A 24253-nucleotide genomic window follows, 5' to 3' on the forward strand; every position below is an offset into this window, starting at 1 on the left:
GTGAAGCCAGGTGGGTGAGGGAGGGTGTGATTTAAGAAACTGGGAGGTGATATGTGGAAGAGGTAAAGCACGGGGGAGCAGAGAGGGAATGGAAAAAGAAGTTAGAGAAATCAATGTTCATGTTGTCAGTTTGGAGGATACCCAGATACAATATGAGGTGTTGCCCCTGCAATCTGAGTTTGGCCTCATCATGTCATTGGTAGAGGCCTTGGACAGACACGTGGGAATGGGATTGGGAAGTTGAATTGAAATAGGTAGCCACTGGCACAACAATTTGGAAAGGATGTCTCTGATCTGAAGCGATACCAAAACCATCCAGTCCCTGTTCAGCAACTCTCCCTCGTGAATGTCTGTGACCAGTCACTACTCTCAATCAAAGCCCAGATGAATATTGAGGACTGAAGGAGTGAAAGATCGTTCCCTTCAATGACCCCACCATGCATACCTGCATTTTCAGACCCTGCTGGGGTGGTGGTCAAACCCAGACTCGGTTATCCGATCACTGATACTAGAGTTTCCTGAGTTGTACCTGACTGGGAATCTGCTTCTGAGCTTGAAGAGCCTGCTGGGGTGGAGGATAAATCTCGCATAGGTTCTCTGGTTGTTGATCCCTGTGGTTGCCAAGTTGTGCCTGAATGGGAATCTGTAATAAGAAGATATAAAAAAAGAAGGTTAAATTAGCAATGAAGTTTTATGTCAGATCAGGAAGGAACTCAGCAGCAGGAATGGGAGGCTTCAGGTCAAATCTGTCCTCGGAGATACACACAATCCCCTCTCCTTTGCTCTTTAACACCTCCACCATTGTCTCTCAAATCCCGCTCCTCAGATCTCCCTCTCTCCACACTCACTCTGTTGTCAGTATCTCCTTCCTGATGGAGGGTAAAGTAGTAAACAAGTTTTATGTTAGAGCAGAAAGGAATTCAATGGCAGGAATCGGAGGCTCAAGTCGAGGTCAAATCTGTCCTCTGAAATACACACACTCCTCTCCTTGTGACTATCCTCCTGTGTCACTTTCAGTCTCTCCACCCCTCCCTGTTCATTCCTCCCACCCCACTCTCTCCAACCCCCAACAGAGCCTCATCCTTCATGACTTACCAAACCCAACCCAACAGACAGGAGAGAGGAATCACTGACTCCATCATTCACACCCCTACCCACAATGCACTGTGCATCCAGTAGGTGAACTGGTCCATGGGAGGTTCAACCTCACAGAGTGACAGGAACTGAATGAACACAGACGGACATGAGACTTGGTACCTGAGGATGTGTCTCCCGCTGGGACAGAGGACAGTTCCTGGGTGTGTTCTCCAGTAGACAATCCTGTAGACTGGTCCAATGTGGAAGCCTCCAAGTCTGGAACAAAGTAACAGAGACACAGGAGATTGGCAGACCCTTAAACATCACAACAGGGTCAAGCAGTTGTACAGGCGAGCATTTTTCCGGAACAATGCAGAGAAAATGCTGAAGGTCCATCAGCATCTCTGGAGGAGAATAAACAGTCGAGGTTTTGGGCCAAGTTACTTCTTCGGGACTGGAAGGGAAGCGGGCAGAAATCTGAATATGAAGGCCGAGAGTGTACAAGCTGGCAGGTGATTGGTGAAGCCAGGCTGTGAGAAGATGTCTGGGAATGTGAGCAGGATGATGTGAGAAGCTGGGAGGTGATATGTGGAAGAGGTAAAGGAATGAAGAAGGAGAAATCCAACGAAACAGGACAGTGGATGATGGATTAAATAGATGGAGGAGGGGGTCCAGATGGAGGAGATGGGCAGATGAGGAGAGGGGAAGGGCTGAGAGGAGAGCCAGAATGGGAGTGGGAAAAGAGGGAAGTGGGAGGGAGAAGAATTTACTGGATGTAAGAGAAATCGATATTCATGCCATCAGGTTGGTGGAGACCCTGACAGACTATGAGGTGTTGCTCTTCAAGCCTGGGGGTGATCTCATCAAGTCAGAAGAGGCCATGGACAGTCATATCAGAATGGAATGGTAAGTAGAATTAAAATGGGTAGCCAACGGAACAAGAATTTGACAAAGAGATCTCTGATTTGAAAAGAAACCAAAACCATTTAGTCACTATTCACCACCTCTCCCTCCCAAAATGTCTGTGACTGGACACGTCTCTCCGACAAAGTCCAGATGAATATCGAGGACTAAAGGAGGGAAAGATCGTTCTATTCATTGACCCTCACAAACCCCATCACAAATACCTGAGCTCAGAGACCCTGCTGGGCTGGTGGTCAACCCTGGACCAGGCTCTCCAGTCACCGATCCCTGGCGTTCCTGAGTTGAGTCCGACAGAGGTTCTGCAATAAGAAAAAATACAAAGGAAGGGTAAAGTAGTAAACAAGTTTTACATTCAATCAGGAAGGAACTCAATGGCAGGAACAGGAGGCTCAAGTCCAGGTAAATTCTGTCCTCTGAAATACACACACTCCCCTCTCCTTTGCTTTTTAATCCCTCTACCCTTGTCTCTCAAATCCCTCTCCTCACATCTCCCTCTTTCGGCATTCACTCTGTCTGCATCACTCTCTTTTCAATCTCTCCTTCCTTCCCTCCAGTTGGAGCGTCACTCTCATTGCCCGACTCTCCTGACACACTCATCACTCGCCTCATTCCTCCCACTCCAGCATCCCACGTCTCTCCATCCCTCTCTCCTGTGTGTTTTCACCCATTTCCTTCTGTCCATGTACTGAATTACTCAAATCCCTCTCTGGTCGTTTCTATGTCTCATCAGTCACCGTGTAACTCCTCACTGTCATTCCTCCCTTCCTCTCTGTGACCATCCTCCCCTCCCACCTCCATCACTCCTCCCCTCCCTCCTGTGTCACTCAGTCACTCCACTCCTCTCTGTTCATTCCTCCCACCCCACTCTCTCCAACCTCCAGTGGAGTCCACCATTAAAGACTGTCACCATCCTTTCATTACCAACATCAGAGAGGAGGTACAAGACCCTGAAGGAACAATTTCTTCCGCTCCACCGTCAGATTTCTGAACGATCCATGAACTCATGAACATGACCTCACTATTCCACTTTCTGCACGATTCATTTATTTTATTTTTGATTGGAATGTACAGGAATATTTTTATGTCTTGCTCTGTACTTTTGCCAAAGAAGCAACAAATTTCACAAGATACATTAGTGATAATAAACCTGATTCTGATCCTGAATCTCTGACCACTGACTATAAATCGATGTCCTCTAGTTATATTCACCCTGATCAGTGGTAATATTCCTAGCAGGACATCCCACACCACCAGCTTCAGGAACATTTATCACCCCACAACCATCGGACTCCTGACCGGCGTGAGGTGAGTGAAGTTATCCGCGCCTCCACCACCATCTCTGGCAAGTCATTCCAGGCACTCACAACTCTTTGTGTAAAAAAACTTACCCCTGATGTCTCTCCTAAACTTCCCTCCCTTAATTTTGTACCTATGCCCTCTAGTGTTTGCTATTGGTGCCCTGGGAAACAGGGACTGACTATCCACCCTATCTATGCCTCTCATAATGTTGTAGACCTCTATCAAGTCCCCTCTCATTCTTCTACATTCCAAAGAGAAAAGTCCCAGCTCTGCTAACCTTGCTTCATACGACTTGTTCTCCAAACCAGACAACATCCTGGTAAATCTCCTCTGTACCCTTTCCATAGCTTTCACATCCTTCCTATAATGAGGTGACCAGATTTGAACACAAAACTCTAAGTGCGGTCTCACCAGAGATTTGTAGATTTGCAACATGAGCTCTTCTACTCTTGAACTCAATCCACCTGTTAATGAAGCCTAGCATCCCATAGGCCTTCTAAACTACCCTATCAACCTGTGCAGCGACCTTGAGGGATGTATGGATTTGAACCCCAAGGTCCCTTTGTTCATCCACACTCTTAAGTAACTGACCATTAATCCTGTACTCAGTCTTCTGGTTTGTCCTTCCAAAATGCATCACCTCACACTTGTCCAGATTGAACTCCATCTGCCATTTCTCTGCCCAACTCTGCAGCCTGTCCATATCCTCTTGTAACCTTCAACAACCTACAGCTGCATCCACAACTCCTCCAATCTTCGTGTCATCCACAAACTTACTCACCTATCCTTCCGCCTCTACATCCAGGTCATTTATAGAAATCACAAATAGCAGGGGTCCCAGGACAGATCCCTGCCGCACTCCACTAGTCACCGACCTCCAGACAGAATACTTTCCTTCCACAACTACCCTCTGCTTTCTTCCTTTAAGCCAATTTTTTATCCAAATAGCCAAGGTTCCACTTATCCCATGCCTCATGACTTTCTGGATGAGTCTTTCATGAGGGACCTTGTCAAATGCTTTGCTAAAGTCCATGTAGACCACATCTACTGCCCTACCCTCATCAATTTCTTTTGCTACTTCTTCAAAAACTCAATCAGGCTCGTGAGGCACGATCTTCCCTTCACAACGCCATGTTGACTATCCATGAGTAGACTGTACTTCTCTAAATGCTCGTAGATCCTATCCTTAAGAATCCTTTCCAATAATTTGCAGACCACCGACGTAAAACTCACCGGTCTATCGTTCCCAGGTTTCTCCCTATTACCTTTTTTAAACAAGGGAACTACATTTGCCATTCTCCAGTCCTCCGGCACTTCCCCTGTAGCCAAAGAGGATTCAAAGATCATAGCTAATGCTCCTGTGATCTCTTCTCTCAATTCCCACAACACCCTGGGGTGTATCATATCCGGCCCTGGGGATTTATCAATCTTAATGCTTTTAAGGAGATCCAGCACGTCTTCTTCCTTAATCTCCACATTGTCCAGCACACAGGCCTGCTCTACTTTGACCTCATCCTGATCGAGATCATTTTCATTTGTGAATACTGAAGCAAAGTATTCATTTAGGACCTCCCCAACCTCCTCCGCCTCCAGGCACATGTTGCCCTCTTTATCCTTTAGCAGTCTCACCTTCATTCTCGTCATCCTCCTATTCTTCACATACACATAGAATGCCTTGGGGTTCTCCTTAATCCTACATACCAAGGCCTTCTCATGCCCCGTTCGAGCTCTCCTAAGTCCTTTCTTTAGCTCCTTCCTGGCTACACTATATTTCACATAAGCCCCTCCTACTTCCTGCTTCTTATATCTAACATATGCTTCCTTTTTCCTCTTGACGAGTTGCCTCACATGTTTCGTCAGCCACGGTTCCCTTTTCCTACCATTTTTTCCTTGCCTCAGTGGGACAAACCTATCCTGAACCCAGCTCAAGTGGTGCCTAAACTTCTCCCACATTACTTCTGTGCTTTCCCCTTTGAACATCTGTTTCCAATTTACTCTTGCTAGTTCCTGCCTCATCCCTTCAATTTTAGCCCTTCCCCAGTCAAGCACTTTAACATTTTGTCTGATTTTATCCCTTTTCATAGCTTTGCTGAATCTTAGGGAGTTGTGGTCACTCTCACCAAAATGCTCCCCCACCAAGAGGTCTGTCACCTGACCAGGTTCATTACCCAGAACTAGATCCAGTATAGCCTCTCCTCTCGTTGGCCGGTCCACATACTGTGTCAGGAATCCTTCTTGAACACACCTGACAAATTCAGCCCCATCTATCCCCCTTGCACTCAGGAGGTGCCAGTCAATATGAGGGAAGTTGAAATCACTCATAACTACTACCCTGTATATCCTGCACCATTATAAAATCTACCTGCTTATCTGCTCCTCGGTGTCCCAAGGGCTCTTTGGGGGCCTATAGACTACTCCCAGCACAGTGATTGATCCCTTCCTATTTCTGACTTCCACCCAGACTGACTCCGTGCACGCTCCTTCTGCAGCATCCTCCCTTTCTATAGCTGTGATACTATCCCTGACCAGCAAAGCCACTCCCCCACCTTTTCTACCCCCCCCCCATCCTATTCTTTTTAAAACACCTGAACCCCGGGCCCTTCATCATCCAATCCTGCCCTTCATCCAACCAAGTTTCAGTAATGGCCACAACATTGTAATTCCACGTACTAATCCATGCTCTAAGTTCATCCTCCTTGTTCCTAATACTCCTAGCATTGAAATAGACACATTTCAACCCCTTTAACTGGCTACAATTATGTTCTGTCCCCTGTCTATCCTTCCTCATCAACTCAGAACTCTCAGCAACATGCCCATGTCCTTCTACCTTAATCCCTGCGCTCACATTCTGATTCCCACCCCCAGCCAAACTAGTTTAAACCCTCCCCAACAGCTCTAACAAACCTACCTGCCAGGATATTGGTCCCCCGGGATTCAAGTGCAACCCGTCCTTTTTGTACAGGTCACACCCTCCCCAAAAGAGGTCCCAATGATCCAGAAATCCGAATCCCTGCACCCTGCTCCATTCCTTCAGCCACGCATTTATCCTCCACCTCATTCTATTCCTATATTCACTGTCGCGTGGCACAGGCAGTAATCCGGAGATTACCACCTTTGAGGTCCTGCTTTTCAACTTCCTTCCTAACTCCCTGTAGCCTTCTTTCAGGACCTCCCTATGTCATTGGTACTATATGTACCACGACCTCTGGCTGTTCTCCCTCCCACCGCAGGATATCTTGGACACGATCAGAAACATCCCGGACCCTGACACCTGGGAGGCAAACTACCATCCGAGTTTCTTTCCTGTGTCCACAGAATCGCCTGTCAGACCCCCTGACTATAGAGTCCCCTATCACTGCTGCCTTCCTCTTCTTTTCCCTACCCATCTGAGCCACAGGCCCGGACTCTGTGCCAGAGGCATGGCCACTGTTGCTTCCCCCAGGTAGGCTGTCCGCCCACAACAGTACTCAAACAGGAGTACTTATTGTCAAGGGGTACAGCCACAGGGCTACTCTCTAGTACCTGACTCTTCCCCTTCCCTCTCCTAACTGTGACCCATTTCTCTGTTCCCCGTGGCCCCGGAGTGACCACCTGTCTGTAACTCCTCCCTATCACCTCCTCACTCTCCCTGACCAGACGAAGGTCATCGAGCTGCAGCTCCAGTTCCCTAACACAGTCCCTTAGGAGTTGCATCTCAATGTACCAGGTGCAAATGTGGCCGTCCGGGATGCTGGGAGTCTCCAGGAACTCCCACAGCTGACACCGACCACAGAAAACTGGCCTCACACATACTACCTCCTTTAGCAATTAACAACTGCCTCGTCTCGTCACATTACCGCCGAAGCCCGTTGAGCCAAAGCCCTTTCACTCCGCTGCCCGCTGGGTATGGCTGCCTTCTTTATAAACTGTTCGCGCTCAACTGGCTGACGTCACCTGCCTGCACAGGCTGGCCTCTCTCTTCCCCCGAGAACTCGATATGTCTTCTCACTGGAAATCCTTAGGTGCTCTCCCGCTGCCTTCTCATTCCGAATCCATGTCGATATGCTCAGTGATGGGGAGGGCTTTATCCGTGATGGACTGGGCCATCAGTTATTTACAGATTCAGCACAGTAACCGGCCCCACGAGCCCCACCACCCATGTGACCAATTAACCTACTAACCCAGACGTCTCTGTAATGTGGGAGGAAACCGACACAGTCACAGGGAGAATGTACAATCTCCTTACAGACAGCGGTGGTAACAATTAAACAAATAGTGAAAATATCCTGCCTGAACGTTACTCCAAACCTCACCCACCGGACACTTCATTTCCCCCACCCCTGAGCACCAGGTCTCAGCCCCCCTGCTCTGTCACTGAGCCATAGAACATTACAGCACAGAAACAGGCCTTTTGGCCCTTCTTGGCTTTGCCGAACCATTTTTTTGCCTCGTCCCACTGACCTGCACCCGGACCATATCCCTCCATACACCTCTCATCCATGCACCTGTCCAAGTTTTTCTTAAATGTTAAAAGTGAGCCCACATTTCCCACTTCATTTGGCAGCTCATTCCACACTCCCACCACTCTCTGTGTGAAGAAACACCCCCCCCCCATGTTCTCTTTAAACTTTTCCACCTTCACCCTTAACCCGTGTCCTCTGTTTTTATCCTCCCCTGGCCTCAGTGGAAAAAGCCTGCTTGCATTCACTCTATCTATACCCATCATAATTTTATATACCTCTATCAAGTCTCCCCTCATCCTTCTACGCTCCAGGGAATAAAATCCTAACCTATTCAACCTTTCTCTGTAACTCAGTTTCTCAAGTCCCGGCAACATCCTTGTAAACCTTCTCTGCACTCTTTCAACCTTATTAATATCCTTCCTGTAATTTGGTGACCAAAACTGCACACAATACTCCAAATTCAGCCTCATCAATGCCTTATACAACCTCACCATGCTGCCTGGCCTGCTGTGTTTCACCAGCATTTTGTGTGTGTTGCTTGAATTTCCAGCATCTGCAGATTTCCTCGTGTTTGTCTTATAGGCAATACTTTGATTTATAAAGGCCATTGTACCAAAAGCTCTCGTTACTACCCTATCTATCTGTGACACCAATTTTAGGGAATTTTGTATCTGTATTCCCAGATCCCTCTGTTCTACTGCATTCCTCAGTGCCCTACCATTTACCTTGTATGTTCTACCTTGGTTTGTCCTTCCAAACAGTAATACCTCACATTTGTTTGTATTAAACTCCATCTGCCATTTTTCAGCCCATTTTTCCCGCTGGTCTAAATCCCTCTGCAAGCTTTGAAAACCTTCCTCACTGTCCACTACACCTCCAAACTTTGTATCATCAGCAAATTTGATGATCCAATTTACCACATAATCATCCAGATCATTGATATAGATGACAAATAGCAATGGAGCAAGGCGCTGATCCCTGTGGCACACCACTAGTCACAGGCCTCCACTCATTTGCACACAGCTGTCTCCACATTTCTTGGGGAATTTTAACTTTAGATTGGGTGAATCAGATTGGTCATGGAAATCTTGAGGAGGGTTTCATAGAATGCATCCATGATGGCTTTCTTGAGAAGCATGTTAGTGAACTACAAGGGAAAATGCTATCTTAGATCTAGTCCTGTGCAATGAGACAGGTAAGATTAACGATCTTGTAGTCAGGGATCCTCTTGGAAAGAGTGATCATAGTATGATTAAATTTCGCATGAAGGATGAAATAGATCTAAAACTGGTGTGTTATGCTTGAACAAGGGAGACTATGATGGGATGAGGGAGGAGTTGGTTAATGCGGATTGGGAGCAAAGGCTATTTGGTAGGACAGTTGAGGAACAGTGGAATACTTTCAAAGAGATTTTTCACAGTGCTCAACAAAAGTATATTCCAATCAAAATTAAGGACAGGAAGTGTGGGGACAGCCAGTCTTGGATAACTAAGGAAATAAAAAATAGTATCATATTAAAAGCTCATTTGTACGAAGTCACAAAGTGTAGTGGGAGACTGGAGGATTGGAAAACTTTAAAAAGCAACAACGAACAACTGATCGAGAAATAAGGAAAGGAAAGATAGAGTATCAAAGTGAATTAACATGAAATATAAAAACAGATAGCAAAAGTTTTTATAAATATATAAAATGGATGAGGGTGGCTAAAGTGAACGTAGGTCCCTTGGAAGACGAGAAGGGGAAATTGATATTGGGTGATAAGGAAATGACTGAGGTATCGAACGACAATTTTGTGTTGGTCTTCATGGTGGAGGACACATCAAATATGCCAAAGAATTATGTTATGGACGAAATGGGAGATAATATCACTGTTACTAAAGAGATAGTGATGAGAAAACTAGAGGGCCTGAAGGTTGATAAGTCCCCTGGTTCTAATGGGATGCATCCCAGGGTGCTGAGGGAATTGGCGGAGGTATTAGTAGACATGTTGGTAATCACTTACCAAAACTGTCTAGACTCTGGGCAGGTCCCGGCGGACTGAAAGACAGCAAATTCCATGCCACTTTTTAAAAAAGGATGTAGGTAAATGACGGGCAACTATAGGCTAGTTAGCTTAACATCTGTAGTCGGGAAAATGCTTGAAGCTGTCATTAAGGAAGAAAGAGCAAAACATTTAGAAAGGAGGGGTTCCATTTGACAGACGCAGCATGGATTCAGAAAGGGCAGGTCCTGTTTGACAAACTTACTGCAATTCTTTGAGGACATAATGAGTGCAGTGGATAAAGGGGAACAGGTGGAAGTTGTGTACTTGGATTTCCAGAAGACGTTTGATAAGGTGCTGCACAAAAGACTTATGAGAATATGGATGCATGGAGTTGGAGGAAGTGTATTGGCATGGATAGTGGATTGGTTAACCAATAGAAGGCAGAGAGTTGGTATAACTGTGTGTTTCTCCAGTTGGCAGTCTGTGGTGAGTGGGGTGTCGCAGTGGTCAGTGCTGGGCCTGCAGCTGTTTACCATTTACATTGATGATTTCGAAGAGGGGACTGAGTGTAGCGTAGCAAAATTTGCTGATGACACTAAACTGAGTGGAAAAGCAAATTGTACAGAGGCTGTGGAGAGTCTGCAGAGGGATATAGATAGGTTAAGTGAGTGGGCCAAGGTCTGGCAGATGGAATGCTACCTTGGTAAATGCGAGATCATCCACTTTGGAAGGAATAATAGAAGAGCAGATGTGGAGATGAGGAGATGTGGAGAAAGCGAACCAGCTGAACAACTTCTTCAACAGGTTCGACAGCTCAATCTCATCCTCACCACAGAGATCCACACCAGGCTTACTTCCCTCACAGGAAAATAGCCACTCATAGGAGACCTTGCCCACGCCCAGGATTACGGCTGCACAGGTGGAAGGTCAACTGAGGAAGATCTGTACCAGCAAGGCGGCTGGACCGGATGGAGTTTCCCCACGATTACTGAGGGCCTGTGCGACTGAGCTGGGAGAACCACTACAGCGCATCTTCAACATGAGCCTGGAGCAGAGAAGAGTACCCAGACAGTGGAAAACATCCTGTATTGTCCCGGTACCGAAGAAACCACAACCAAAGGAGTTGAATGACTTCAGACCTGTTGCCTTGACGTCGCACGTGATGAAGACCATGGAGCGGCTGATAATACAGAATCTGAGGCCACAAACCAGGCACGCCCAGGATCCTCTTCAGTTTGCGTATAAGGAGAAGGTGGGAGTGGAGGATGCTAACACGTATTTGCTGCACAAATCACTCTCTCACCTAGATGGGGTCAGTTGTGCTGTGAGGATTACATTCCTTGACTTCTCTAGTGCCTTTAACACCATCCAGCCCAAGATCTTAAGGCACAAACTAACGGAGATGGGAGTAGACTCTCACATGGTGGATTGGATAGTGGACTACTTGACAGATAGACCTCAGTATGTGCGGTTGGGAGACTGTAGGTCTGACACGGTGGTCAGCAGCACAGGGGCGCCGCAGGGAACCGTACTCTCTCCGGTCCTGTTCACCCTGTACACATCAGACTTCCAATATAACTCGGAGTCCTGCCATGTGCAGAAGTTCGCTGATGACACGGCCATAGTGGGGTGTGTCAGGAATGGACAGGAGGAGGAGTATAGGAAACTGATACAGGACTTTGTGATATGGTGCAACTCAAACTACCTGCGTCTCAATATCACCAAGACCAAGGAGATGGTGGTGGACTTTAGGAGATCTAGGCCTCATATGGAGCCAGTGATCATTAATGGAGAATGTGTGGAGCAGGTTAAGACCTACAATTATCTGGGAGTACAGTTAGACGAGAAGCTAGACTGGACTGCCAACACAGATGCCTTGTGCAGGAAGGCACAGAGTCGACTGTACTTCCTAAGAAGGTTGGCGTCATTCAATGTCTGTAGTGAGATGCTGAAGATGTTCTATAGGTCAGTTGTGGAGAGCGCCCTCTTCTTTGTGGTGGCGTGTTGGGGAGGAAGCATTAAGAAGAGGGACGCCTCACATCTTAATAAGCTGGTAAGGAAGGCGGGCTCTGTTGTGGGCAAAGTACTGGAGAGTTTAACATCGGTAGCTGAGCGAAGGGCGCTGAGTAGGCTACGGTCAATTATGGATAACTCTGAACATCCTCTACATAGCACCATCCAGAGACTGAGAAGCAGTTTCAGCGACAGGTTACTATCGATGCAATGCTCCTCAGACAGGATGAAGAGGTCAATACTCCCCAATGCCATTAGGCTTTACAATTCAACCGCCAGGACTTAAGAACTTTTTAAAAGCTATTATTAATGCTTTTTGAGATAGTGATTTAGATGCATATCATATTTTTTACTGAGTTAAGTATTGTATGTAATTAGTTTTGCTACAACAAGTGTATGGGACATTGGAAAAAAGTTGAATTTCCCCATGGGGATGAATAAAGTATCTATCTATCTATCTATCTATCTATCAATTTAAATGGTGTATGCTGTTGTGCAGAGGGACTTGGGAGTGCTTTTTGATTAATCGCAGGAGGCTGGCTTGCAGGTATAACAGGTTATTAAGAAGGCAAACGGAACGTTGACCTTCTTTCCCAGAGGGATTGAATTCAAGAGCAGGGAGGTCATGCTGCAACTGTACAGGGTACTGGTGAGGCCGCACCCGGAATGCTGTGTGCAGTTCTAGTCTCCATACTGGAGGAAGGATATACTGGCTTTGGAGGCAGTGCAGTGGAGGTTCACCAGGTTGATTCCAGGGATGAAGGGGTTAACCTATGAGGAGAGATTGAGTCACCTGGGATTTTACTCTCTGGAATTCAGAAGAATGAGAGGGGATCTGATAGAAACATACAAAATTTTCAAAGGGATAATTAAGATAGAAGTAGGAAAGTTGTTTCCATTGGTAGGTGAGAATAGAACTAGAGGATATTGCCACAAGATTCAGGGGAGAAGATTTAGGACGGAGATGAGGAGAAACTGTTTTTCCCCAAAGAGTGGTGAACCTGTGGAATTCTCTGCCCAGGGAAGCAGTTGAGGCTTCTTCACTAAATATATTTAAGATACAGTTAGATAGATTTTTACTTCGTGGGGGAATTAAGGGTTATGGGAAAAACGCAGGTAGATGGAGTTGAGTTTACAGACAGATCAGCCATGATTTTATTGAATGACGGGGCAGGCTCGATGGGCCAGATGGCCGACTCCTGCGCCTATTTCTTATGTCCTTATCTTCTTCCAGACCGGCCTCCATCCAAGGCAGGTCATTCCGGATGAGTGAATCACCCTTTCCAGAGAACTCATGTATTCCTGAGATTGTCAGTGGGGATAGAACGGACTCCGTCGTTCACATCCCACTGAGAAACACAGATAACCACTGAATCAGCTCACGAGAGCCTGTACACCACAAAGGTGTGGAATGAACCCCCCACCCACCCACCTCTTCCAGTCACATGCTTTTCGACCTGAGGATGTGTCTCCCGATGGAACAGAGGGCGGTTCCTGGGTGGCCCCTCCATTCGATGACCCTTTGACCTGTTCCCTACGAGAAGTCTCCAAGTCTCCGATAAAGGAACAGAGATGTGGGAGAAAGAAAATCACCAAAACATTGTCCCTCTCTCCTACCACTGATTCTCCTCCAAAACCTTCATCACTACGGGTGACTCACGTCATTCGGAGTTGGGATGAAATTCTGGGACTGACCACGGGGATCAGCATTCCCTTCGATGATCCCCCCACCAATTCCTGAGCTGTGGACAGTCCAGCATCCATTGTCTCTCCCTCCACCACTCCCATAACTGTCTACAGCCCCCTCTCAGCACCCCTCTTCCCTCCAGTCCCCATCTCGTACCACACCTACAAACTTCCTCTATTGTCCTCCTCCCTCCTCCTCACTTTCCTTTTTTCTCCCCACCACTCGCCTTCCTCACCACTTCACACTTCACCCCAGTCATTCCCATCCTACACCTCCCTTCTCCTCAATGGCCCCTCCCTTCTCCCCCTTACAATCTTCGCATGGTCCCTATGTGTGACTGGCCAGCCCGGTGGGGGGGGGGGGACCTCAGGTTACCTCATTGTAGGAAGGATGTGGAAGCTTTAGAGGCAGTGCAGAATAGATTTACCAGGATGATGTCTGGATTACAGAGCAGGTCTTCTGGGGAGAGGTTGAGTGAGTGAGGGCTTTTCTCTTTGGAGTGAAGCAGAATGAGAGAGGACTTGATGGAGGCGTACAAGATGGTAAGAGGAATAGATCAAGTGGACAGCCAGACTTTTTCCCAGGGAGGAAGTGGCTAATACCAGGGGGTGTAATTTTAAAGTGACTGGAGGAAAGTATAGGGTGGATGTCAGAGGTAAAGTTCTTTACACAGAGGGGGGTGGGTGTGTGGACAGACAGATACATTAGGGGTATTTAACAAACTCATAGACACATGGATGACAGAAACATGGAGGGTTATGTAGGAGGGAAGGTTTAGATTGATCTCAGAGTAGGTCTGCACAGCACTGTGGGCCGAAGGGCCTGTGCTGTGCTGTACTGTTCTGTGTTCTATGATCTCTGTCACAGGTCAGACTGGGCAGTTTCATTCTGACCCCGGTGTGAAGGGGGATACGGGAAAGGTGATCACAGACCACGGGCAGGGCAGCCGACTGGAAAACTCAGCCCGTGGTGTGTGTTGGTGACTCAGGACGTCCCAGAATTTCCCCACAACTACCACACCGCTGTGTCACTGGGGAACGGTGACCTACCTGTACAGTACACAGCGTAACTCGGGGGTGTTGGACACAGCCAATACACAAAGTAACCGGAGCAGTTTTTCACCCTGATCTCCCGTCTCTGGTAACAGATGTTTTTATCCCAGGTGAAACAGACGGTCCTGGTCACCTCCCCCTCTCCCACGTTGGGATGGGAACCTGGAATGAGATTTATAAACACTGTAAAATGTACCCGGTCCCACAGTACAGCGGGGAATGTGAATCAGGACCCACTGTAAATCAGTGGTTTACAACCCACGGTCCGGTCCGGCCTCAGTCAGCACTGAGCTGCTGCCCTCTCCCTCTCCACCCCACCCTCCCCGCAGCAGCACCTTCATCTTCTGAATGAGCCTCCAATGAGGGACTTTGTCAAACGTCTGGGGGATCTCACTGAGACCTATCGAATATTGAAAGGCCTGGATAGAGTGGACATAGAGAGGATGTTTCCTATAGTGGGGGAGTCTGGGACCAGAGGGCACAGCCTCAGAACACAAGAACCTCCACTTAGAACAGAGATGAGGATGAAATTCTTCAGCCAGAGGATGGCGACACCTGTACAATTCATTGCCAGAAATGGCTGTGGAGGTCACGTCTATAATAAATGTAAAGCGGATGTTGAGGGGTATTTTGACTTGTGATGGTGTCAAAGGTTAGGCATGAGAATAGAACTGGAGGGATAGTAAATCAGCCATGATGGAATGGTGTTGCAGACTCAATGGGCTGAATGGCCTAATTCTGCTAACATCTGGTCTAAAATCCATGAAGACAACATCCACAGCTCTACCTTCATCAACCACCTCCGTCAACTCCTCAACAAACTCAAAGCGAGTCCAGAAGTCATGACCTGCCCTGCAGAAAGAGATGCTGACCATCCCTCATTCACCCACAGTCTTCCCAATGCTCATAAGTCCCATCCATAAGAATCCTCTCCACTGCCTTCACTACCACTGACGTGAGACTGACTGGTCAGAGAGTCACAGAAAGCTACAGCACAGAAACAGGCCCTTCAGCCCATCTAGTCCATGCTAACCATTTAAACTGCCTTGTCCCATCAACCTGCACCCGGACCACAGCCGTCCATCTCTCCCATCCATGTACCAACCAAACTTCACCTAAACATTGAAATCAAAATGGCATCCACCACTTGCTCAGCCAGCTCGTTCCACACTGAAGTTTCCAGGATTATTCCTGTTTCCGTACATTTTCTCCACATTTGAACTGTATGGAGTTGGGGCTTCTGGCCTTTCAGGCACACCAACTCAGCAATCCTCAATAACCCCATTTAGCCCTAACCTAACTATGGGGCAATTAACAATGACCCATTTACCTACCCAGTACATTTTTGGACAGTGGGAGGAAACCGGAGAACCCGGCGAAAACCCATGCATTCCATGGGGAGGACGGACAGAGACTCCTTACAGATGACACTGGAATTGAACTCTGAACTCTGATGCCCCGAGCTGTAATAGTGACGCGCTAACCACTATGTTACCATAGCAACCATTAATTTATCCCACTAATTGGAGAACGATGATGTCTGCAGACTTCTCCAACTCCCTGGAGATTGCCCCAACACTGAAATGAGTCTGGGGTTGTTGAAACTCCTCCGGGTCATAACCAGAATGGGGTCAGTGGGCAGATCAGTTCTGTAACCCAACTCCAGGAAGTTGTCACTCCTCCACCGGACTCCATGACGATACAGGACCGTAGAGCGGTCTGAGTGACTGTGGGGAGACCTCTCGGTGAGATGGGGTTCAGTGTCCATGCTAGGATCCTGTGCAGAGATCCTGTGTCAATGTTCACAGACCTCTGAAGAGATCTGTGTTGTAAATTTGACTCTCATCAAAAATGACCGATGACTGAAGTAAACTCTGTCCTTACCATTTAACCAGCCTGGGGTCTCCCCGGAACAGCCACCCTGTGGAACGACCGTCTCCGGAATCTTCCATCCTCCGGAACTGAAACAACAATCAGAGAGTCAGTCTCTGATCTGAGGGAGTTTATTCACTCAGAGAGACATTGGAAATTACACTCACCCTGTCCGTACCCTGTCTCTGGTCAATAGAAAACCCCGAATCCTGGGAATTCCTTCTCTGTGGTACCTCCCCCTTGTCTCTACCCTGACAATGTGGGATCTCCCCTTCCCTGTATTTACTCCCCACCTCAGTGTAGTCACTGATGATCCCAGTCTCCCTGCATTTCCCAATCACACACCCCTTGTTCCCCTGTTTACATTCCCCTTCTGTGTCCAGTTTCTCAGTGATTATCTCCTCACTTTACCTGTTAAATCTGTACCATCCCACTGTAAGATTCCCATCACTCATCCATTGTCCACCAGTGCACTCTGTGTGGGAACAATCCGTGCTCCTCCAGGGCTGATCCAGGATGGTGTGGGTTACACACGGATCACCGAGTGCGGAGTCTGTGACTGAGGGACAGAACGATGTTCAGTGTTAATGTACAGCTCACGTTCTCCATCCTCTTTCTCTGCCAACCACAACCCCCATCTACATTTCCACCCTCAGAAAGCCCTGGGTAACAATATATTTATTATTTACTGTTTAACTGCCCCACTAGAGTTGCTCTTGAGAAAGTGGTGGTGGTGGTACTGTGATCCTTGATGTGTGGGGCACCCACAATGATGTTCCTGAGTTCTGGGGTTTTGACCCAGTGACACGGAAGGAGCAGCAATGTATTTCCATGGCATGGGAGTGTGTGGCTTCGAGGGAAACTTCTAGAAATGTCCCTATCACCGCCACCCCCTTCATGGCTCTGTCTCAGTATCCCTCCCCCCCACCTCCAGTCATCTCGCTTCACCCCACACCCCAGACCTTGATCCCATCTCCACCTCCAGTCTCCCTGCACTTTCCCTTCCCCTGATGCCTTCTCCCCACCCTCCTTCCTCTCCCCATGGTCTTCACTCCACCTCAGTCTTTCCCCTCCTACCCCTCCATTCTCCTTCACTCTTCCACATTTGCTTCCTCCCCACCGTGGCCTTTACAATGTTTCTGTGCTCCCCATGTGTGCCAGGGCAGACTGGGTTGGGTGGTTCTGCTCACCTCATTATAGGAAGGATGTGGAAGCTTTCGAGAGTGTGCTCAGGCTTTTATCACTGGAGTGAAGGAGGATGAGAGGGGACTTGATAAAGGTGTGAAGGATGGGAAGAGGAATGGATCGAATGGACAGCCAGCTATTTATTTCCCAGGATGGATGTGGCTAATACCAGGGGCCATAATTTTCGAAGCTAACGTTTTTCTCCTTTTTTTCTTACACACAGAGAGTGGTGGGTGCACGGAACAACGATTTTTTTTTCCTTGGATGGAAGTGGCTAATATTTCCAGGATGAAAGTGACCACTTATTGTACAACACTCCATAGACACCATCTTGACCATCTATTGTACAACACTCCCCAGACACCATCTTGACCATCGATTGTACAACACTCCCCAGACTCCATCTTGACCATCTATTGTACAACACTCCCCAGGCGTCATCTTGACCATCTATTGTACAACACTCCACAGACACATCTTGACCATCTATTATACAACACTCCCCAGACACCACCTTGACCATCTATTGTACAACACTCCATAGACACCATCTTGACCATCTATTGTACAACACTCCCCAGACTCCATCTTGACCATCTATTGTACAACACTCCCCAGGCGTCATCTTGACCATCTATTGTACAACACTCCACAGACACATCTTGACCATCTATTATACAACACTCCCCAGACACCACCTTGACCATCTATTGTACAACACTCCCCAGACACCATCTTGACCATCTATTGTACAACACTCCACAGACACATCTTGACCATCTATTATACAACACTCCCCAGACACCACCTTGACCATCTATTGTACAACACTCCCCAGACACAATCTTGACCATCTATTGTACAACACTCCCCAGGCGCCATCTTGACCATCTATTGTACAACACTTCCCAGGCCCCGCAATCTTCTCTGAGAGCCGTGTCCACACAACTTGAGCCATCTCTCCTCGACACCCACAATCCCATTCAGGGATGCAAATAGGAGGTATTTGTATGGGCTGCTGCTCCACACCCTGCACTTCCTTGCCCTTGTCCACCATCCCGACACGCCATGGTGGTCGGTCTTTCCACGTGGAGGTGAGTAGGGTCCCCACTGGAAGTCCCTTTACAATGGGGTTCTTCCCGTGCACCAGCGGGATCTGGGGTGCAGGGTGCTTAGAGCGGTGCCCTGCAATAAGTTCTTTAGATTGTAGACAGATCTCCCACCGGCATGTCACTTCTGTGGGCTGGAGGAGGCCGTGTACCACATGTACCTGGAGTGTGCGAGGCTGCAGCCCATTTCTGCGTATTTGCGTGGGCTGTTTCTTGCCTTCTTTTTGCATTTTAGCCCCACCATATTTATACATGGTCATCCAGTAAGGAGGGGGGCATGGAGCGATGAGGATGTCCTTGTTAACTTGCTCCTGGGGCTGGCGAAATCAGCCATCTGAGGGTCTTTGAAACGGGTGGTGGGAGGATCTCCCCGGGCAGATTGCCTGGCAATGTTTAGTGGGTATGTTAGTACTCGGGTGAATAATGAAAAGGAACACGCGCAGGCCACAGAGTCCTTACAGGCGTTCCGGGACCGTTGCTCTCCACAGGGTGTAAATGCCATCATTGATAGATATAGCAACATTTTAGTGTAAAGTATATTGTCTATTTGTTGTGAAGTAATTGTGTTAGTCACTGTTTTGTAGATATTGTATAGCACTGATATTTGTAATAAAGGAATTTTGTAAAAAAAATAGGAACCATCTTGACCATCTATTGTACAACATACCCCAGACAACATCTTGACCATCTATTGTACAACACTCCCCAGACACCATCTTGACCATCGATTGTACAACACTCCCCAGGCACCATCTTGACCATCTATTGTCCAACACTCCCCAGACACCATCTTGACCATCTATTGTACAACATTCCCCAGACACCATTTTGACCATCTATTGTACAACACTCCCCAGACACCATCTTGACCATCTATTGTACAACAATCCCCAGACACCATCTTGACCAGCTATTGTACAACAGTCCCCAGACATTATCTTGACCATCGATTGTACAACACTCCCCAGACATCATATTGACCATCTATTGTCCAACACTCCCCAGACACCATCTTGACCATCTATTGTACAACACTCCCCAGACACCATCTTGACCATCTATTGTACAACACTCCCCAGACACCATCTTGACCATCTATTGTCCAACACTCCCCAGACACCATCTTGACCATCGATTGTACAACACTCCCCAGGCACCATCTTGACCATCTATTGTACAACACTCCCCAGACACCATCTTGACCATCTATTGTACAACACTCCCCAGGCACCATCTTGACCATCTATTGTACAAAACTCCTGAGACATCATTTTGACCATCTATTGTACAATGCTCCGGAAAATAAGGAATCTGATACAAGATGGACGATGCAGAATATTAGTTCAGCATGGACTAGATGGGCCAAAGAGCCTGTTTCTATGCTGTAGTGTTCTATGACTCCAAAAGGAGAGTGAACCATGGGCGAAACTGTAGGAGGTGAGGCAGCAGGGGTGGTGATAGGCAGATGAGGCAATGTGGTAAGAGACCAGATTGGGGAATAGTAGAAGAGTGAAGTGGAAGGGAAATAAAATTACTGGAAGGAGAAATCGATACCCAACTGTGATGCTCACCTCTGTACTGTCACCTAGCTCCACCCCGTCACAGTCCGTATCTCATTCACACCTTCAGCCACTTCCCACTCCTGCCCTCTGCTCTCCATAAACTTTGCCAGTTATGCCTGAAATTGTCCTGAGGCCCCTTCACCCACCATCTCTGTGATCACTAATCTGGTTAAGTAACATACAACCCAACTTTGCTTTCACATCCCAACATAGCCTCACCACTTCCTCCCAGTGTAATCTCCTCCAGCCTCTCAACACTTCCTCCAGTCCCAGCCTCTGGGAGTGTAATCACTGCATTTCCAGCCATGCCTTCTCCTCAGTCTTCAAGCCTGAAATTATCTGCTGAAACCTCTCTGCCTCCCCAACTCCCTCCACTCCCTACTGTTGTTTTACCAAAACGGGTATCTGGACGTTTCTGATCACCAGCCCTAATGCCGTGTGTCCCAGTGTCAAATTGGATTCATAGTGTTTCCGAGGTCCCTTCAGTACTTTTCCCCCATTAAATACAGTCTGTCTCTGCTCATCTACAATAAATAATATCTACTTCCTCTTACTGTACACAGCACGCAGTTTGTCCCTACAAGACATTACTCACCCAGAAAACCCAGGATCAGCAGCACAACCCTCAGTTCAGCTGGTGACATTCTGGAAATGAAAGACTGGAATTAACTCAGTGAGAAATGACACATTGGGGCTGAGAACAAGGTGTAAATGGGGATGGGAACTGAGGATCGAAAGGGATATCCATCTATAGTGGGATAGATTCATCACTCCCTCACTGAGACCCCACGGACAGAGGTGGGATCTCTCTCAGTGAGACCTCACTCACTCCCTTACTGAGACAGCAAAGACAGAGATGAAACCTCCCTCAGTGAAAACCCACAGAGACGAGATACCCCAGAGTTCCCATGGAAGGTGAGATCTCTCTTTCTCTCCCTCACTGGGATCACACATACAGTGAGATCTCCCTTTCCCCCTCACTGTCCCCACATACAGTGAGATCCCACTCCCCCTCAGTGTCCCCACATGAGATCTCCACGACGAAGTCCCAGACACAGATGAGAAATCCCTTTCTGAAACCTCACAGATGGATGAGACAGAGGAGCTCCATCTACCTTCATTTATTTATTCTCTCGCTCTCACTCTCTCTCCAGCAGAGACATAAAAACACAGAGCACAAGACAAATTTCCAGATTCAATCAGTTTTGGGGATGTCTACTCACGTGCGACTCCCGATGAGGTGTTGCTGTGTGAACTGAAGGGAGACGGGACCACCTACAACCTCCTCACTCTCTGCTGTGAGTGGTGTCAGACGCAGCGACAGGTCAATGACTACCTTCCGCACCGGCTTCTCGAAGCAATGAAACCAGAACTGGGAAGTGGAAACAGTTGATGTATGTTTTGAAAAAGTATGCAAAGCAAACAAACATCATCTATCCTGAGACTCTGCAATGAAGAGCCTATTGTTCCCAGTCAGTGAGCTTCCTCTAACAACCACAGTGATGGGTCAGTATTGAGCAGAGGGACAGGGATGGACACAGGTGCTAGAGAGGAAATAGTCACAGGATTACTGTCGCCAGGTATATAATGGGTCAGTATTGTGGAGTGGAAGGTGTAGATCGTCTGTAATGGACAGCAGACATTAGAGGGGGTGTGGACACAGAATAAACCCTTGTCAGGTTACAGGGAAGGTAGTGCAGGTTTTGACTTTATCAAATCTCTTATCATTCTCCTACTCTCTGGGGAATAAAGGTAAACACACTGATGAGGGGTATAGATAGCGTGTGTAAACTGGGGGAGACTAGAACAAGAGAAAATTTACAAGGATGTTACCAGGACTTGAGGACCTGAGTTACAGGGAAAGGTTGAACAGGTTATGACTTTATTCCCCAGAGTGTAGGAGAATGAGGGGAGATGTGACAGAGGCCTATCCATACCCCTCACAATACAATATTATGGAGAGGGTAAATGTAAACAGAGCCTGAACTGTTTCAGGGGAACACGAGGGGGATCTTCTTCACTGAGAGAGAGGCGAGAGCGTGGAACAAGCTGCCAGCAGAAGAGGTGGATGCACGTTCGATTTCAACATTCAAGAGAAATGTGGATTGTACGAGGGTCGGAGGGGTACAGAGGGTTCTGGTCTGGGTGGAGGTCGATTGGACGAGGCAGGTTAATAGTTCAGCATGGACTAGATGGACAGAAAGTCCTGTTTCTGTGTTGTGGTGTTCTGAGACTCTTCTCTGATTTCTGAGTTTTCTCCCCGTTTAGAAATTACTCTACATTTTTATTCTTTCTAACGAAGTCTATGACCATACACTTCCCTACACTGTATTCCATCTGACACTTCTTTACCCATTCTCCTAATCTGTCTGAGTCTTTCTGCAGACCCTGCTTCCTCAACACTACATGCCCCTCTACTTAACTTAGTATCATCCTCAAACTTTTCACAAAGCTATCAATTCTGTTATCAAAATCACTGATGTTTCATGTGAAAAAAAGCAGTCCCAACACCAAACATCACGACTCACCAGGAGCCGACCAGAAAAGGCCCGTTTATTCCCACTCATTTCCTCCTGCCAGTCAGCCAATCCTCCATCATGTTAGTATCTTCCCTGGGCTCTTATCTTGTTCAACAGCCTCATGTGCAGTACCTTGTCAAAGGCCGACTGAAAATCCAAGTAAACAACATCCACTGACTCTCTTTTCTCTCTCTCCTGCCTGTAATTTTCTCAAAGAATTTCAGAGCTTTCTCAGGCAAGATTTCCCCTAAGGAAACCAGGCAGACTACGGCCTATTTTTTCATGTGCCTTCAAGTTCCCCAAAACCTCATCGTTAGTAATGGACTCCAACATCTTACCAACCACTGAAGTCAGATGAACTGGCCTATGAATTACTGTCCGAGTTTGGAACTTTCTGTGGCTTTTTCTGATCCTGTACAGTATCCCCTCCATTCTGGACAGTGATGAACCAGTTAGAATGCTCTCTGCCGTACCTCTGTAGAAATTTGTGAGTCTTTGGTGACAAATCAAGTCTCCTCAAGCTCTTAAATACAGCCACTGTCGTGCCTTCTTTGTAATTCCATTAATGTTGGGCCCAGGAGAGACCTTCAGAGGTGTTGACACCCAGGTACTTGAAACTGCTCACCCTTTCCACTGCTGAACCCTCATTGAAGACTGGTGTGTGTTCCCTTGACTTCCCCTTGCGAAAGTCGGCAGTCAATTCCCTGGTCCTACTGACGTTAAATGCAAGGTTGTTGTTTTGACACCACACAACCAGCTGATCTATCCCACTCCTGTACACCTCCTCATCATCATCTGAACCGCTGCCAACAATAGTTGTGGAATCGGCAAATTTATGAATGGCATTTGAGGCACCCACACTCTCTTCTGCACACTGACTCTCTTGAATTTCTGGCATCCTGACTTCCACAGTGAAGACTGACACAAATACTTGAAAATTCATCCACTATTTTTGTCCCCATTAGAACCTGTTCAGCGGTTTTCCACTGGTCCAATCTCCACTCTCCCGTCTCTTTTACTCTTTATATATCTGATAAAACTTTTGTATCCACTTTAATTGGATAGCTTACCTTCATATTTCACATTTCTCTCCTTATTGCTTTTTAAGTTGCCTTCTGTTGGTTTTCATCGGCTTCCCAGTCTTTCAGCCTCACACTGATTTTGCGATCCATGCCCTCTCTTTTGCTTTTATGCTTTCTTCGACTTCCCTTGTCAGCCTCAGCCTCCAGTTAGAACACTTCTTCTTTGGGATGGATTTATGCTGGGCTTGTTGATCCAACTTTTCTCCACTCTGCACGCCCCAAAACTGCCTCGACCTCACTCCAAATCCCTCGAGTCAGCCTGGCCTCTTCTGCACAGAACAAAGGGGGGGGGGTGAATATTTTGGAACTGCTGATATTTCAGTTTTTGAATTCTTACTTTTCCATGCTTTACAATTTTCCCTGTTTTTTTTTCTGGCTCCACTGCAAAAACAAGGAGCATGTGGTTCACAAATAAAAATTCTCAGTTAAATTGGTCAAAATCACTG

The 24253-nt window shown here is 47.2% G+C and overlaps 1 protein-coding gene across 1 annotated transcript; it reads right to left on the bottom strand.

The window, feature by feature from the left end:
- Nucleotides 1-491: 491 nt before the first annotated feature.
- LOC140724404 (von Willebrand factor D and EGF domain-containing protein-like) lies at nucleotides 492-23902 on the bottom strand. The gene is made up of 9 exons (XM_073038852.1): nucleotides 23796-23902; nucleotides 21430-21578; nucleotides 20802-20851; nucleotides 16762-16909; nucleotides 16363-16439; nucleotides 14476-14640; nucleotides 2205-2300; nucleotides 1258-1353; nucleotides 492-643 (listed from the first exon to the last, which is right to left on the bottom strand). The coding sequence occupies exons 1-9, from the start codon at nucleotides 23799-23801 to the stop codon at nucleotides 492-494; spliced, it is 939 nt and encodes a 312-aa protein (XP_072894953.1). The 5' UTR covers nucleotides 23802-23902.
- Nucleotides 23903-24253: the final 351 nt, after the last annotated feature.

The sequence above is a fragment of the Hemitrygon akajei genome, unplaced genomic scaffold (assembly GCF_048418815.1).
Source record: "Hemitrygon akajei unplaced genomic scaffold, sHemAka1.3 Scf000206, whole genome shotgun sequence".
In the NCBI taxonomy this organism is placed as follows: domain Eukaryota; kingdom Metazoa; phylum Chordata; class Chondrichthyes; order Myliobatiformes; family Dasyatidae; genus Hemitrygon; species Hemitrygon akajei.